Source organism: Plectropomus leopardus, chromosome 23, assembly GCF_026936395.1.
Source record: "Plectropomus leopardus strain MGB_pleo_1.0 chromosome 23, ASM2693639v1, whole genome shotgun sequence".
In the NCBI taxonomy this organism is placed as follows: Eukaryota; Metazoa; Chordata; class Actinopteri; order Perciformes; family Serranidae; genus Plectropomus; species Plectropomus leopardus.
In genome coordinates this window covers 8,974,483-8,992,665 of record NC_142198.1, presented here as the reverse complement: position 1 = coordinate 8,992,665, position 18,183 = coordinate 8,974,483, and the positions used below count along the sequence as shown (strand labels likewise).

At 39.9% G+C, this 18,183-nt stretch overlaps 1 protein-coding gene and 5 non-coding genes across 6 annotated transcripts; 1 reads left to right on the top strand and 5 right to left on the bottom strand.

Annotated features, from left to right (window-relative positions):
* The first annotated feature begins 2,204 nt into the window (after positions 1 to 2,204).
* Positions 2,205 to 16,255, top strand: prox3 (prospero homeobox 3). The gene is given in 8 exon segments (XM_088073769.1): positions 2,205 to 2,605; positions 4,866 to 4,953; positions 6,126 to 7,724; positions 7,727 to 7,960; positions 8,070 to 8,176; positions 9,715 to 9,827; positions 10,273 to 10,378; positions 13,916 to 16,255. Coding segments are annotated over 6 exon segments (2,331 nt in total). The 5' UTR covers positions 2,205 to 2,605; positions 4,866 to 4,953; positions 6,126 to 6,127; the 3' UTR covers positions 14,090 to 16,255.
* Positions 10,924 to 10,997, bottom strand: trnai-aau (transfer RNA isoleucine (anticodon AAU)). Its single transcript has one exon. It is a non-coding gene; the product is annotated as a tRNA-Ile (tRNA).
* trnai-aau (transfer RNA isoleucine (anticodon AAU)) lies at positions 11,587 to 11,660 on the bottom strand. The gene has a single exon. It is a non-coding gene; the product is annotated as a tRNA-Ile (tRNA).
* On the bottom strand, positions 11,953 to 12,026 carry trnai-aau (transfer RNA isoleucine (anticodon AAU)). Its single transcript has one exon. It is a non-coding gene; the product is annotated as a tRNA-Ile (tRNA).
* trnai-aau (transfer RNA isoleucine (anticodon AAU)) lies at positions 12,561 to 12,634 on the bottom strand. The gene has a single exon. It is a non-coding gene; the product is annotated as a tRNA-Ile (tRNA).
* Positions 13,184 to 13,257, bottom strand: trnai-aau (transfer RNA isoleucine (anticodon AAU)). Its single transcript has one exon. It is a non-coding gene; the product is annotated as a tRNA-Ile (tRNA).
* Positions 16,256 to 18,183: the final 1,928 nt, after the last annotated feature.

Below are 18,183 nucleotides of genomic sequence, written 5' to 3'. Positions count from 1 at the left end.
AGATGGAGCCATCATTTCATGACCTCGCCGTCTCTCGCCCTCCTCCCTCTGATCATGTTTTTATTTATTCAGACCTCTCTCACTTTCCCTCTTTCACGTCCTTTCCTCCTCTCCGCCTGTTTATGTTTATTCAGACACATCTCCCTCGTTTTCTCTCCGTCTCTGCCCCCTTTCTCTGCCTCTGTACCCGTGTGTCCAGCTTTTGTTACCAGCCTCGTTTCCATAACAACTGCGACCTTTCAGTCAGTGTCTAACCATTTTTAATCACAAGTAGAGAAAGACAGAAACGAGATGAGACAGAGAGAGAGGGGGAGTGAATTTGGAAGGGGAAGGTTACTCAGGTGATGCATTTGATGGATGATAAAATAAATGATTCTCAAAAAGAGGTAATAATAAGAAGGTCTGAATAAAGTTGGGAATGGAAACTGGCCCTGGTCCTCCTGGTGAGACCTTGCGAACAGTTTGGAGGCTGCCACATTCTCAGCAACAGGTAACAAAGTGCTGCTCAAGGTCAAGCATCTACTTTAATGTTTTGCTTGAATCTCTGTGTGATTCAGACAAAAAGGTTGAGGTGAATCAGTGTGAATAGTTCAAAAAAAGAATATACTAAAAATGCTTTAGTGCACCTAAAAGGCTGTGGGGTATTTATGTTAAAATATGGTCCTTTAATTGTACTGCTGTTTACCTTCAGTCGTCAAGGGGTTAACTCTACATTCTGGTTCAATTTCATTACTATTAAATCTTCAAAATATTTTAAGCGTGTATACATTTAGTTTTGTCATCAAAAGCTTTGTTTAAATTTGATGACAGGTCATGTAAAACATCATCTTTGAACCTGTTAAAATGTTCCATTTCTATTAAATTTTACAGTTTTAGCTAAAAGGTCCAATGTGTGGAATTTAGTGGCATCTAGTGGTGAGGTTGCAGGACTGATTTTTTTCCTCTTTGCCAAATGTGGAGGAGAAATACGATGGCCAATGCAAAAATGTGAGTTGCTTTGTCAGGAGCCAACACATTTTGTTCCCATCTTGTTAAATACCGACATTTGGTCTGTGGCTTTGTACTGTGTTCACACTACGAGCAAGGCAGCATGTCCAGTTACATTTACGTTTTTATAAAATATCTCTATTAACTTTTGGCTTCACATGGAACATGAAACAGCAGGCTCTTAGGCCAAAGTCAGGAGTTTCTTTGATTCACCCACCCTTTGCAGACTTTTTCTTTCGTTGTACCGTCGGTAGTCCAGTCAGTAGACAGTAGTCCACAGCGTAAGAAGCTGCATGCCTGGTTAGTATCATTCTGTGCAGTGTGCCGCTGCACGTCGTTGTCTTCTGCACAGAGCCACTGACCAATCATTGGTATTTGACAAGTTGGGAGTGAGACCAGGTTGCAAGAGCCAGTGTTTGATTTGTCCATTCTGGGCCACTGTAGAACCAGCATGATGTGAAAGAGAACCTGCTCAGCATTATAATATACATGGCTCGTTGTGAGGTAACAAAAACATGATTCTTTGTTTCAGATGATTAAACACTTTCTGCCAATTGATGCCCCTAAATCCTGCACACTGGATCTCTAAATAGAATATTACTTTTTGTTTACATACAGGCTGTTTTGGAATCGGATTAGGTCTACAGTAATAGTAATAGTATTTAAGATTTGACCTATTACCTTCATTTTTGAGATTTTTGCATATGTTTAGTTAAAATATACAAAGCTTAAATTGAAACAAAGTGTGTGGATGAATTGTTAGTGCTGTGTTTTAAAGAAAATTCCTGTGAGGAGATAAAACTGTTAATGAATGACCTGACTTTCACTGATGATTAGAACCTTTACAGTGCTGTGGATGAGAATAAAACTGTCACTCCACAATTGTAATGAAGGAGAAGCTTTTTGACTTTAAAAAGGCTCCTAAGTCTTGGTCTAGGTACATTTTCCTTCTCCTTCCCTGTAGCCTACCTGTCTGTGGTGAACAAGTCGCCATCTGCAACAAACTGTTGCTATAATGACTCATCAAAAAAAAAGCTAATTGCTTTAATTTGAAATCAGTTAGCATTATTTCTATTTAAGATAGCATGTTGTACACACACACACACACACACACACACACACACACACACACACACACACACACACACACACACACACACACACACACACACACACACACACACACACACACACTGGGGGTCATGCCAGCATGGGAGGGACTGGACCGTCAAGTGGCCAGCTCTCGAGCCCGCCCGCCCACCGCGCGCCACTCCACACCGGGAGCAGCGCGTGAGGATGATGCCAGCCAGAGATAGATGGATTGGCGAGGGAGGAAAAAAAACTGCACAGTGACACAACTAGAGTAAAGAGGAGGCGGTTGATGAGTGAGAGTAAAAACTGAGAGAGTTACGGAACAAAGGAAAAATAAAGAGCAGAGGGGAACAGGAAATAGCCGGAAACTCGCCGCTGGCTGGTTCTTTTTGTGCCCGCACCGATGTCCGAGGCCCGCCCGGTGCCAGCTGAAGACAGTCGACCGAGGCAGAGCGCACAGGCACGGTCACTGGAGTGGAAAGCTTCGGGGAGCGGACACCGCTGGAGCTCTTCTTTGTGACTCAGAGTAAGTTCATTTTTAAACTTCACACACACAACGTTTGACATTTTTAATAAGCCGCGAGGGTCTGTGTCTGCTCTGCTCGTCACTCTGTGTTTATTTTTTTCTTTCATACTGCGACATTATAGTCCACCGCTGCCAATTAGTCACAGGACGCACCACGGGCGCGCGCGCACACATAAACTGACAGCTCGTGCGTCAGAATGGCCAAAGCGGATTCCTCTCGCGTGGCAAAACCGGCAGATGTTGCCACGCGGAGGCTTCAAACATAAGCTTCAAACATTACATAAATTATTCAAAGTTTCGTTATTTCAAACAAGCACAGGTAAATAAAGAGAAAGACAAAGAGCTGAAAATAGGGGTGGTATATGTAGAAAAAATATTAAACAATAATTTTAAACAAAGTTTTATTTAAACATATAACCTATGTTGGTATGACAAGCCCAAACAAAATAAAAATAGCTTAATCAATGATTTTGCTAATGACATAAAACCTCTGCATTTAGATGTACATGATAGATGTTGAAACACACATAGCTTACTGACAGTATGTTAAAAATGCAATATTAATCTACCCTGAATTATTCAGTTAGGCCACATATATATTTTTTAAATAAATGTAAACAGTTTATATGCAAATAGACCTGAATGCCCATTAATTGGGGTAACCTGTTGGCTTATGTCTTTCCTCTAAGTATTAGTACATGCAACTGACACATACACCCATATTAGAATTTCCAAATGAACATTAATTAATACAAGTAACATTATTTAATACTATTTGAAACTAGTAACTGTGTGCTTTATTCAGTGTGTGTTGTTCCTCTTGTCAGTTTTCCCAGTGACAGCTACAGCAATCCAAGAGTGCCATCCTTAAGTCTAATCTAGTGGTTAATAGCTTTCATTTTCATTGCTCAGTCAGTGTTCATATTTTCTGCAGCTTTCGGCTGGCTTTGAAAAGCTAATCTGTCCCTGATATAAGCGCATTGGCTGGTTTGCCATCTGGGCTGTATTATAGTAGAGAGGACAGGGCATTTGAATAATTGATATTTAGCTATTTATAGTAGGATTATTCTCTTCATGTTGCAAAGGGGAACCTATGGGACCTATCCATCCATCCATCTATCTATCTGTGGTGTAATCATTCTTAATTCTAACCACTGACAACCAAATAGCTTGGTCAGCCTGAAATATAAAATGCTGTTTGTTTTCACATTTTGTCTGCCTGTTATACCTCTTTTAGTCTGTCCTTACATCTGTCCATTTATCATCCATCCATCTCTGTGTTCGCTGAGCAGTAGTGTATCCATCTGAAGTGGATTAGGGGTGTTATCAATGCTAAGTAGGACTGCTGTTCACACACAGTCCCGCATATGCACACACACAAACACACACTCGCAGAGACACATATATACATGCTACGCTCACTCTATTTCACTCCCCAAGGACCATTGACCATTGTCAGCCCTCTCTCAAGCCTCTTTTGCTTTTGTGTGCATGTGAGTGTGTTTGACGGTAAACACTCTGATCAAACAGTGCTTAACAAGCTGCCTGCACTGATAACAGCGAGAGGAGAGGAAGAGAGGATGAGAGAGGGATAGAGAGGAAGGAAAAAGGGGAAAGGGGCGTCAGGACAGAGAGGTTACACACTGAAAAAAAGGAATGGGGATGTGTGTTTTTGATCTTGATTAAATAGCGAGATGTACTGTTACTCATAAGCCCAACATTCCCTTTGGTTTTACAAGCTTTTCCAGGTATTGTAGGCAGATGTACCTACAGTCAGTATTTTATTTTCCCCTCATTTCCTGCTGTAAAAAAAAACATTTTCCCAAGTAAAGTGCTCTGTAATATTTTAAAACTGTGTTATTATTGTGCCTCACAGCAAGATTCACGTCCAAACACAGTTATCTTGCCACATTTTGTCAGTTTTTTATGTTTGTGCTTTCTTAGACAGCACACATTTTAGAGAAACAGGAAAGATTATTGGAAGAGAGGTGGGTAATATGTGACAAAGATCACGAGCCAGATGTTAATCTACTGCACCACCAGCACGTAGCCAGACCCCCAGTCTGTTGACCTGCATTGACACCCTCCTTCTCTCTGGCCTCCATCAGATTTCGGTCAATTCTGCAGTGTGTTGTTTCTTTCTATGACATGTTAAAAAAATATCAACCTTTTGAAATTCTGTTTAGACCAATTTGGAAGTCATCTTCTCAGCGTTTAGCTGTTCTCTCGAACACTGTCATAATGTGTGCTTGTTTTGCAGCTCTATGCAAGGACATTGCAGCTCATTGTTTTCACAAGTGGAAGTGGCTGTGTCCTGTGATCGGACGGTGACCTGTTTTGCTGTCCAGGTAAGCGGAAGTCATGTGCCAGTCACACTGTGATCTGCATCTACTCATTCGTCAACATGGTGTATTCACAAGTGCCAGACACACTATTTGCCATTATTTCTAACATGGCCGTTAAGTGCACCTAAATTTTCACTCAAATTACAAAGAGCAGTGGTGGAGGAAGTATGCAGATCCTTTACTTGAGTAAAAGTACTAACACCACACTGTAAAAATACTCTGACTCAAGTAAAATTTCTGCATTGAAAATGTTACTTAAGTAAAAGTATGTAAGTATAATCAAGAAAATAAAGTATTAAAAGCAAAACTACATAATGCAGAAAACAGCCCCTGTGACTGTTATACTATCATATATTATATCATTGAATGGATTATTATTATTCATTCATGTATGTAAAAGCAGGATTTTGCAATGAATCATTATTGACATTCTAAATCAATGTGGTGATTATTTTTCCATTAATTGTTTGGTTTGCAAAACTTCTAAAATAGTGAGAAAAGCCTATGATGATTTCAATTATTTCTTTTGCCCAATCAATAGTCCAAACCTCGAAATTATTAAAGATTAATTAAGATAATTAAAAGGCAAAGCACAAAACCTCTTAATAGAAAAGCTGGAAACATGACATGCTTGGCATCTTTGCATCATAAATGACTAAAAACTATTTGCAAAATATTTGTCAATTTTTTTTTTTATCCAGTAAATGACTCATTTATCCAGGTGTATTTGTACTGTTAGGTAGCTTAAACGGTTTATACATTTATAAGCTGTTCGTTTGTTTTTTTTGCAAATATATTGCTTAGTAACATTAGTAACTACAGTTGTAAAATAATTGTAGTATAGTAAAAAGTACCACAGTACTATGGTGTACCACAAACAAAAATACTTTCAGCATGGCAATTTGGCAATAAAACCAAAACTGTCTACATGGTAGTCTAGGTTTAAATGAAAATGAAAAACCTATTGTTTTGAAATTTGGAGGTGAACTTACCTTTTAAATGTACTTAAACGTAGGGCTCTTGAACCCACCTAAATCAGTTTATTGGAAAATATTTGATTTTGTGGCCAAAACCCCACTTTCTCTTTAGTCCACCCACCTCTTGTGCAAATAAACAAAAACATCAGCAAATACAGTAATTCTGTGTGTCTCTACCTTATCTGTCTCTCTCTGCAGTGATGGATTCACCCACAGATCTTTTCAGTGACTCTGCTCCCCAGATACACGCCTTTGCTCCCACCCACAGCGCTACAGATCTCCCAGGAGTTCATCCTTCGCCCAGTGCAGGTCGCCCTCCTCCTGCCTTCAGACCCCCCGGCTTCCCCCTCATCCACCACCTCCTCCAGCCTGGTGGAGCCCAGAGGAGGATCGGAGGGCAACTTAACACAAACCCGAGTGCACACAGACACCTAGAGGACAGAAATTTGGAGGAAGACAGGGAAGAGAGGGATGGACAGGTGGAGCAAGGTATGGAAGGAGGAGAGGATGGAGTGCTGGAGGGAGAGGACAGCTTGTTGGGGGTTAAGAAGAGGCACAGTGATTCCGCCCTCGCGGCCGAGTGGAGTCAGGATGTCTTGAAAGTGAAGAGGATGAAGCTGGAAAGCCGGCCGAGAGATGGAGAGATGGAGGAGGGAGGGAGGAGGTGCGAGGGGGGGAGGGAGGGGAAGAGAAGAGAGAGGGAGGAGCTGAAAGAACAGCTGGAGGAGGCAAGAGAGAGACTGCAGGCCCTGCAGGAGAAAGTATGGAGGGCTTTTGGGGAAAAGCACATGGCAGAGGAGGAGAGGAAAAGGAGGTGCAGAAACAGAGATAGAGGAGATGCTGGGATGATGGAGGAGGAGGACATCACAGAGGGGATGTATGATGAAGAGGACATTGACGGTGGAGAGCTGGAAAAGGAAACATTCTCCCTTCTTTCTGTTTCTCCTTTTGACAACTTCCACAAGCAGAGAGAGGAGAGGCAAAAAGACAGAGAGGGGAGGACGGAGAGAGGAAGAGGAGGGTTGCAGTTGGAGGGAGTGATGGAAGGAGCAGGGTTGTGGTTGGATTGTGGCGGGCTGGTGAGAGGAGACTGGCAAGGAGGGATAGAAGACGAGGGTGAGGAGGGAGGGCAGAAGTTTGCTCAGGCACTGAAGCTGGAGTTGGGGAGCGCTATGGCTCGAGTCATCGACCGAGTCCTCCGCCTTTACACCGAGATGACTGATGTCGCTCCTTCATCTCCTCCTGCTGCCATCTCTTTTCTCCCGTCTGACGCAGGAAATGATGGAGGGAGGGAGAGGGGAATGTGGATGGGACTTTTAACAAGAGGAAGAGGGGAGGAGAAAATGAGAAGTAAGGAGGAGAAGACAGGAAAGCAGGATGCAGAGAAGGAGCTCCAAAAGAGGAGTAACACTTTGCCTCCAGGGCAGCCCAATCTCAATGAAGCATCAGATGTGGCAATCCCATTGGCTGTTCAAAGGTCACCTGACATACGAAAAGCCCACCCTCTCCTCGGCCCACCTCTCTCTACTCATCTAAATCCCTCTCATCCGAACCTCTCCCTCCATCACCCCTCCTTACCTCGCCCTCCTCCTCTTTCTCATCCTCCCCTCCTAGCTCCAGCTTCACAACCCAAAGACCTCTCCACCTCCTTCCACCCATCCTCCTCTTCTTCCTCTTCCTCCTCATCTTCCTTCCCCGCGCCTCCCCCTCCTCCTCCTCCTCCTCCTCCCCCTCCTCTCCCTCTCCCTCTTCTCCACTACTCCATGCAGCAGCTCTTCTCTCGCTCCCTCCACCACCCCAACTCCCCCACCTCCCCCCGTCCCGCAAGGACTATTTAAACTCCGACCCTTTCTTGGAGTTCTCGTCTCACCCCTCGTCTCACCCGTCTTTCCCACCTCTCCCCTTGCTCGGTCACCTGGACGCCTCCCTTGCACGCCACGCTCACGGAGGCAGGGAGAGAGGGATGAGGGGAGACGGCGGGATGAGAGGAGGAGGGATGGATGGAGGAGAGCTCTTCCTGACTGCTGGAGGAATATCCTTTTTTCAGCAAGGGGGGAGGAATGAGGGAGGGATAAGTGTTTGTTCATGTGTGTGTGTGTGTTAAAGGACGTGTGTATCTCCTTAACTGGCCTCATGTATACACCCAGGAGGGCTTGTCTCCCTGCCACCTGAAGAAAGCTAAGCTCATGTTCTTCTACACCCGCTATCCCAGCTCCAACACACTCAAGACCTTCTTCCCTGATGTCAAGGTGTGTGTACCCCAGCACAGTGCTTAATTTTTAACAAGAAGAGTCGGATGTTGACATATCAGCCAATATTCATGTTTTACATTTACATTAACATTCAAATGAAAGGATTTTGTGGAAAGGATCACTTAAATTTGGTCATTTAAGAGTAATAATGAAAATAGTTTCCTGCTAGCACAATTTGTTATACTGTTAATTGGTTTAATTTACTGCAATGTTTGTTTTTTTAACAAATGCCTCTTTTGCAATAACAAGAAATTATAGCTAAGTGAAATAGAGAAAAAAGAGTGCAATTTGAATACTCAAGTGAAGTACACTGGGTTGAGTAGATGTACTTAGTTACTCTCCACCAATGGGGATTTCTGTGTCAGAATTTTAACCTTTGATGATATAAAAAATAAAATAAAAAAAAATTATAATATAATATAATATAATATAATATAATATAATAATTTTTAAAAAGTATTTTCTTTTTTTATGAATAACCTGCACACAGCGCTGGTACAGAAAAATCACTAAATAAGCCTTTTGTCAAATTGTGGGTTTCCTGCTGGAGAAGGTGCTGTAACAGCCACAGGTTGAGCCATCCTCAGGTTGAAAATCTGATTGTAGATCTATTTTTTTTTTCATAGTGTCAGTACTTTGGATACTATCAAATGTGTAATTAGCATGGATTGTATGTTTTTAACACCTGGTATCTGAAATGTATCATAGTGTCATTACTTTTGACAATTTAAAGGTTCAGTCTGACATGAGCAAACACAGGAGAGTGACCATCACCTGCCGAGATTATATTCATGCTAAATGTGGGCAGTTCCTCATGTGATGGACATGGAAAATTAGTTTGCTAATAAACAGAGAAAAATATGATGTTATTGGTAGGCTACATTTCTTATGCTACATGACTGTCATGTCCCTGCCAGCCAGGCAGCATTTCTTATGTGGGGCTGTTTGTGTTTTTCAAGGCCAATGTCACACAATATCTGCTTAATTATTGGCTGAGGGGGGCAATCCTGCCCATTCACTTCCCTTCACTTAATTTTCAGTCCTGCCTCTGCTGCACAGAAACAGCATATGAAATGCTAAACTCGAGTCCTACTAAGCTGAAGCACACACTTAGGGAAATGGAAAAAAATAGCTTTAGGACATTGCTGCTCAATAGTAGGTTGTTCCCTTTACCAGCGTGTGGCAGCACATATTATCTCTAATTGGAAAACAATGTGGTATTGTAGTTAAAAGACAATGCTAAAAGGGAGTTTGTTTGTTTAACCAGTCACAATCCAAGGTAGTGTTCACAACCAAAGACAGACATGCTATTCTCATATATTTTTTATGATATGAACATGTGAGTATCAGCACTTTACCTTATAAAGCACCACAGCTATTTCTCTCTTTCTTTGAGAAACTGGTTTTTAAAGCTCTCTTTGCAGTCAAATGTTTATATAATTATTAATGCTAAATGAAACCATCTAATCAGCCCCCTCTCTTGCTGTCCTCACCTGCTCACTTTCTGTCCTGCTGTTTTCCTGTCCACTGTCTAGTTTAACCGCTGCGTGACCTCCCAGATGATTAAATGGTTCAGCAACTTCAGAGAGTTCTTCTACATCCAGATGGAGCGCTTTGCACGACAGGCTGTCCGCGAGGCTCTCACCCGGTTGGTTTGAGTTGGCACTGGTTTACATTTAACTAATTTGCTGCAAAACCTTCATCGTTTGACTGGATTTTATAGGAGCTTGCATGTTGGCACTGGATTTTTACATTAAATGACACTCTTATTGTGCATATGCTGCCCTGCGTATTTGGTAGTTTGTAGAAGGAAAAATTACAAATAGCTGAATGACAAAACTTTGTTGTATCATGCTGCAGGCTTTCCTGTTTTATGCAACAGTGTGAAACATTATTGCTTCCTCACTGACAGTCATGCAGTGTGTTATAATCAACCACGCAAAAACTAGAAAACAGCCAGGAGGTGGATTGCAAAAATAATACTCTGAATACTAATAATACTAGTTGAATATAAATGCTACAAATAAATATCAGCGTCATTGCATGCATTTCATATTGATTTAATATATTTTTGTGTGATTTGTGTAATCCAGGGATGGTGCACCTCGTCTGGGCAGAGACAGTCAGCTGCGAGTGGGCAGAGATACAGAGCTCTACCGCATACTGAACATGCACTACAATAAAAGTAACGTCTATCAGGTAAGGGGAGCATATCATTATGGAGCATATTTATAGTCCTTTAATACCATTTAGTTCTGTCAGTGTAGCGAGAGCATGACTGCGGACCTTGAGTCTTATTAGCTCCAAGTTTTCTCCAATGGCAGTATGCTGTTTTCAGTAAACCAAAGAACACCCCAAGGTTACATGTAGGCTATGTCATTAAAGTTGTATAATACAGCTTATAGAATAGTATATGAACAGGACGTACCTGTTGTCTATAATGACATGGCCATGGTTTGTCCAATGCAGAATGACCTGTTCTCTCTCAGATGCTATACCCTCACCATACCTCGAAAAAGACAGGAATAGTGTCCACATACAGTTTTTTTTCTGCCAATTATTTTTTATTTTCATTGAATACACTGGTATACTGTGCAAATGGTGGAGCATAGACTGACCTTCTGTTCTCTCTGATTATGTCAGTTTTCTCATGTTGCACAAACAGTCGCTTGATATGAAGTGATAGGATAACTCCTATGAATATGCTTGTGTGGTTGTTTATCCTATATATTTCAAAACTGCAATGGCCCGTACGGGGATCGAACCCGCGACCTTGGCGTTATTAGCACCACGCTCTAACCAACTGAGCTAACCGGCCATATTTTGGTTTGTTAAGGTAGCCATTTAGTCACACTTTTTAGCTGTTGCTATTGTTATATTTATTCACATGGGTAATCCATCAGCAGCACTGACATCTGCAATAAACAGCAGATTGAAATGAAGGAAGTGATCCAGGCACTGAGAATTCAACTCGGAATAACAGTCCAATTGACCACAGTAATGGATTTTGTTGTGATTTGAGCATTCACAAAAAGTATGCATGTATCAATAATAGAAGTAGTTGAAAATAATATATGATATATATCATTCACCTAGTAAAATCTCCACAAAAGTAAGCATTATTTATTAGTTGTCATTTTCTCTAAAGCTCAATTTACTAAGATTGACCTGAGAATATTTAAGAACTTTTACAACAAACACGGCCCCTATTCGTAAACATGTGAGTTTAACCTAAACATGTGTTTATGTTCAGGTATATGCTTTATTAAATCTAGTTAAGACCTCACTGCATAGTATTTCTTTGTTCTATAATCCACAATAGTGATGACTATTGTTCAGCATTGTTTACAACATCATATTTATTATTAAGCAATGTTTATCACATCATATTTACCTCAAAATCCTTCTGGCCCGTACGGGGATCGAACCCGCGACCTTGGCGTTATTAGCACCACGCTCTAACCAACTGAGCTAACCGGCCATGTCCAATATGTTTCCGGTACTGTTTTTGGATTATTTTTTTTAATGGTAGATGTCATTATTTTATTTCATATGGGCAATACACCAGCAGCACTGACACCTGCAATGAACAGTATTTATGAGTTTATACAACAATTTATAGCATTTAAGCTACCAATATACTTGTGCATTGTAGCGATTAATTAAGGGACCATTGACAATACCACAGTTCATTACCTCTTTCAGTAATTGAGTTGAATGGTGCCCATAAATGAATGACACAAACATGTCATAAATGCATTACAAAATCCTAATGGCCCGTACGGGGATCGAACCCGCGACCTTGGCGTTATTAGCACCATGCTCTAACCAACTGAGCTAACCGGCCATATGTCCATTTTGCATGACCAACACATTCGTGAATAATTACTGCAATATGGATAATCGATAAGGAGTACTGAGTACAACTTAGAGTTGCTTTCAACACAATAAGGATTTTTGTCATTCACTCATTTTTCGGTCATGGTGTTTGTTAATACTGTATGGTGATTTTAGGCAAAAGTTGTTGTTCCAGACAACCTGGCTTAGATGGAAAACCCATCCATAGCTAGCAGCACTCTTAATATGTCATTTAAAGAAAAATGCATCTATGTATGTACATGTATTATATCAATAAAAAAATCTCCACAAAGATAAAAACTGTTCAGTTCTGGTCCAGTTAACCTCAACACAAAGTTTACAAAGTTCTGATTTTTTTTTTTTTTTGTCAATCACTTATTTATACACTTCAGTACTTTTATTTCATCTTCTCAAGAGCACAAGCAGAACAAGGTGAAATCACAAGTGTTTGTCCTTACTATTATAATTACTATAGTTCTGATTGATATTTTCATAAGTGCATATTTCCATCTCAAAAACCCACTGGCCCGTACGGGGATCGAACCCGCGACCTTGGCGTTATTAGCACCACGCTCTAACCAACTGAGCTAACCGGCCATAGAATCTGTGCAGTACTTTCACTCACAAAAAGCAACAGATTGGAATGAAACAAGGGATCCAGACACTTAGAATTTAACAGTCAAATCAACCACAGTAAGGATTTTTGTTATTCACTCATTAATCACGATGTTGTTAATACTGAATGGTGAGTCAGGAAATGGTGTTCCAGAGAACATGGCTTAGATAGATGACCCTCCAAAGTCAGTATTAACACTGTCAGTGTCATTATACATATTATGAATTATGCATACATTGTGCATACTAATATATGCATATGATAGTAATAATAATAATAATAATAATAATAATAATGAATGTATCATATCAATAATGAAATCTCTCATAAAAGTATCCCTGTGTGCATTTTCTCTAAAGCTCACTGTACTTCAGACATCAGTCAGGAAACTGTCATGATAATTCATAACTACCATGTATAACATCCTGTGGTGTACTCAGTGTACTCCAGTGTCTAGTGTGTACACTGTATTTTGGATTCCTTAGACTCTCAGGCTTTTGTTACAATGTAGTTTCCTTACAAAACCTGTTTGGCCCGTACGGGGATCGAACCCGCGACCTTGGCGTTATTAGCACCACGCTCTAACCAACTGAGCTAACCGGCCATGATTGTGAAGGTGCTATGTGCTGATTCAGTTGGAAAAAAACATAGCTAACGGAGTAGGTCTGCAGCATCATTGGAAGTAGTAGTAGTAGTGTAACAGTTATTTTGCTTCTATAATGCTAGAACATATTTAGGGTAAAAAATGAAAAAGCTAGGAAAACTGTATTTACAGCTAATTATTATAATTGGATATTTAAATGTATATTACCCTTTTTAAAAAAGAAAAAAAAAAATCAGTATTTTTCAGGTATTTATTTGTATTTTTTTTTTTTTTTTTTACTAATTTCTCTTTTTTTTTTGGAGCCTTTTTTCTTCTTTCCATGTTTTTGAAAGGAAATCAAGCCAGTTTGCTCTGGTTTCAAAGGGTTAATGAGGCATAATCTGTGTACAGCCAGAGAGATCCAATCAGGTAAAGTAAGCGGAAACACCTGTAGGTGCGCTGTAGGTGTGTAAGTGCTTTCATATCAATAACGAAATTTCTACACAGCCATCAAAACATGAATTGTCGTGTGCTACCTACAGCTGTCATCTATTCGAGTTTTTGCTTTTTTTATGTGATTTTTTTTTCTGTACTAATTTCCATGTTTTTCCAGAATTTGAGGCCCAAATTCTGTAAACCTTGACGTAATATGCTTTGACATTCATATTTGTGTCTGCAGGTGCCAGAGAGGTTTATCGAGGTGTCAGAAGTCGCTCTGAGGGAGTTTTACTCAGCCATTTGGACTGGGAGAGACAGCGACCCCTGCTGGAAGAAAGGGATCTATAAAATTATCTGTAAGCTTGACAGTCCGGTACCAGATGCCTTCAGACTACCGGGTTGTCCTGTTGGCTGATGATACTTTAATCTGGTACATGTATAAGAATGCATGCATGAAAAACACAAACTCACTGAAAGAAGGGAATTGTATTAAAGCATTCATAATCTGTGAGAACTGGTGAGAGGAAATCAAATCATTTCTTCAGTTCGTTCATAATTCATTCAGTTTGAGAAAAAAAAGTTTGACATAGTGTGCAGGGAAAGACTCATAGATGCTTAAATGGACAGACACTCACAGTGAAAACTGACACCCTCAGTGCTTTGATAAGAGCCTTGTGACTGCACTTATCGGGGAACGTGACCATACCATTGAATTAAAACGGACAGAGCAGGAATTCCCTTTCCAAACATTCTTCACCAGTCAGCTGACTTGTGAAATCGCAGCGCTGCTACACAGGTTTGATAAAATTGTCACGGAAATAAGAGTTGCTGCAGACACAGAGCTGCACACTTGCTGTGTTTGGTGTGTTCCCACAAGTTGGCGACTGTGTCAGATGTTAAAGTTTATGAGCATCACACCCTAGCTACACATCATTAAATCACTTCAAAATATAATATGGATTCCCTGGCAGTCCCTCGCAAATGACTGCAAATCACACAAGAAGATGCCCTTTTATGCATCCTCTCAGTAATCAAATGTACTGCTGCCAACTGTTTACCGAGCATGGACAAATAAATGCTTCAGATACTTTCAGACAAAGCGTCCACAACCTGAGCACATACCAAGTTTTTTTCTGATTTGGAGCCCCATTTTTATCATCATCACTTTCATTGTCTTAGTGTGAAAAGTCCAGCTTACTGATAAACTTTTTACCACTGTACTATAAAATCTGACAAATTGATCTTCCTTAAAATTATCTTTAAAAAAAACAGATTGCCTTAAATGAAAGTAAATACAACTTTAATACATCCTCATGTCAATTTTTTATCTAATTGTTAAGTTTACTTTAAATTTAGATGTATTTCCTTCATTTTTTGGAGTTGTTGCAACTTAAAAATGACAAGTAAAATGTCCTTGTTCTTTCTTAGTGTTAGCAACTTTGGTAAACACCAAAGGTTAGTCTGATTTAATTTGATTATGACAATGAGAATTTTGGAAACGATGAAGTTAGGAGATCTGCAAGTTCTGTCTTTTAAAAAAAACCCAACATATTTAATAATATACAAATAAGACTAACTAGTATGCAACCTGCAGAATACAGATATATAGCACAACTTCACAGAATTAAGTTAATCTAGATCAATTTTAAGTAAAGATAATCAGTCAAAAAGTAGTTTTTAGTAAAATCAGTTGTACAGTTTTACATTAGAGCCTCGTCAAAACACAGAATCTGATTGTTTGCTAAAAATCAGCTGTAATTATTTCCTTGTGTTTGGGCTTCTCTGGAGGGTCAGAAAAAACTTTTTTGTTCAGTGTGCACAACAGCTTTTACATTTCAGTTACAGCTGACATATATCTTTACGTTTTGTTCCCACCAGAGAAATCAGGCTTGAAAACAAAAGGACCAATCCTAATTATCATCACATAATATATTGGAACTGTTTGATTAATTGTATGATTTTAAAACATGAATTTGCCCGTGTTTAAAATAACTTTAAGGGTAGTGGTGTCAGTCCGTGGATTTATTTTGCTTGTATATCCATCTTTTTGTTCAATATTGAATTATTATGGAGCTTTTTGTACATGATAGCACAATGTAATCAAAATGTAATTAAAATTCTGCCGAGAGGGACAATATATTAAATTTAAAATTAATGTTTGTTGTTTTCTTGATGTACTCTTATTGTTAAAATAATCTGTTTTTGTATTCCTTTAACGTGATGCTAAGCTAAATAGGCCGGCTGCACAGTTAGTATATATTTTACATGTGTTTCCCGAAGTTATTGCGGAAACTTTCACTCTATCTACTGTATATCATGACTCTTTAATCTAGAGGAGACTTCTGCCTCCTCTGGCTGAATCACACCTCTGTGAGACCGAGCCCATGTGTAAACTATTTGTGACGTGTTTTCAGGCGCATGTTTCCTATATATGCATTACATTTTGTATCGTAATCTCCTCTGTTTCTCTCACATGCTTTTATCGCTCTCTCTTTTCTATTGTACACATTCTTTAGATCTGTGCCTCATTCAGACTTTGGTGAATTTTGGTGTTTATCAGTGAATTAAAGTGATACCAGGCTTGCGTTGTGATGTCTGGATACACACCACACACATGAAACACACACGCTCTCTCCTGGTAGCCAACGCTAATGCCATCATACTTTAAGCCTTTAATCTAACAACACTACTACCGCACTGAAACACACACATACACACACACATTCTCACTGACACTAATACTTGGATGATGGCTTTGTAAGAGGCTCAGCCCTGGACTAAGTCTAGCCACCTGAGATGGCACCACATACACGCACGCACACACACACACACACACACACATACACGTATACATGGTTTCTGTGGTATGCCAGCAATGTATCCAAACCACAGTAGTCTTGCAAAAAGCTGTTTTTTGACTAACAAGCTGGACAATGGCTTATGTCTTGGACCTTGTTAAGCCTAGATGCGTTCTCCACATTCTGTAGGAAGCACTTCGTCACAACAGACACAGAACAAATATAAATGCAGGAGTGTCGCAGTGGGGGGAAAGTGGGACTGATTACCCAGAGCCCCAATAGAAGGAAAACCCTCAAAAAGCCTGAAATTAAAGGTTTGGTTTTATTTGCACTTTTTTCCCCCTAAATAAGTAGTGCCATAACTAAATTAAAATTGGATTGACTAAATCGGTTGAAAGACTTAACATAACATTAAAAAAAATAGTGGAAGCTCTCTAAGGCCCCTCTGACCTCTTAAATGTACCCTAGCTAACCTGTTTTTGGCCTGTCTCTCACTATTTTAGAATTAACCGGGTTAGATTTTAACCACTTGAAGTCAACACTTGCTATTATTAACTAGTATCTGTTTATACATTATGTAAAGCTTTTTTTTAATACCGGTTCTATTATGAGGCTGTGACTGATGCTAAAGCTTTAAAGCAGAATGGCCTCTTTGGATATTACTGTTGCATCACTTTGTGTGCTTTCCCCTTCAGACAATCAATCACGACTGTGGAATTAGGAAAGTGCCACAATAAGAACTCCCTAAAGCACAACATGTAAAGGAGTCTGCGGTCTGACACAGAATTGGCACACATGTAACTACAGACTGTACACAGCCTATTTGTGATAATCACATAAAGCTAACAGTAGTGATGAGCACCAAATGGAATCTATAACAGCTTTATTTGACATGCAGAGCATTTTCTAATAATATGACAAGCATGGATGGGTTATAGAACAAGCCTACTGAGCACAGGCCCAGGGGCCCCCAGCCTTCACTTACAAAATTTCACTCAAATTAACGCATGACCACAAGGAGACATGGAAAAACCACGGTGAGATGCAAAGGACTTGCAGAGAGACACAAAACAACCCAAGGAAACACAAAATGACAAAAAAACACAAAATTATGTGAAAGAGACTCAAAATGTCTCCAAATAACCCAAAGAAATACAAAATAACAAAAAAGAGACACAAAAGCACAAAAAGATTTATAACAAAGACATGCAAACCACCAAAGTCTGTGTGTCTTGCTCCAATGTAGAATAGGTGGTGGGGCCCTTTACATATCTGTGCCCAGGGGCCCACTGTTTCAATAATCTGTCCATGATGACAAGTCTGTCTTGAAAATAAAAAATAAACTACATAAAAACATTGTTATGCTATTGTCTCATCTGTGTGGTCTACGTATTTCTTGTGCAAACCTAAATTAATGACTTGAATGATGCAACACGCCTCGAGTAAGAGCGAGTATTTCTACTGCAGAAGACTTAAAAATTGTGTTACATATATCAGCATGGCATGGTCATATGACAGGAGTCACAAGGTTTGATTATGCATTCAGAGAGTGAAGTGCCACTTGCAGCCATCACACACACACACACACACACACACACACACACACTGACTGACCAGCACTAATAGCAGGATGACATGCCTCTAAATTGCCAAGTAGCTCAACATTTGACTTAGTCTAGCCACCTGATCTTCTACCACACTCAAACTACAT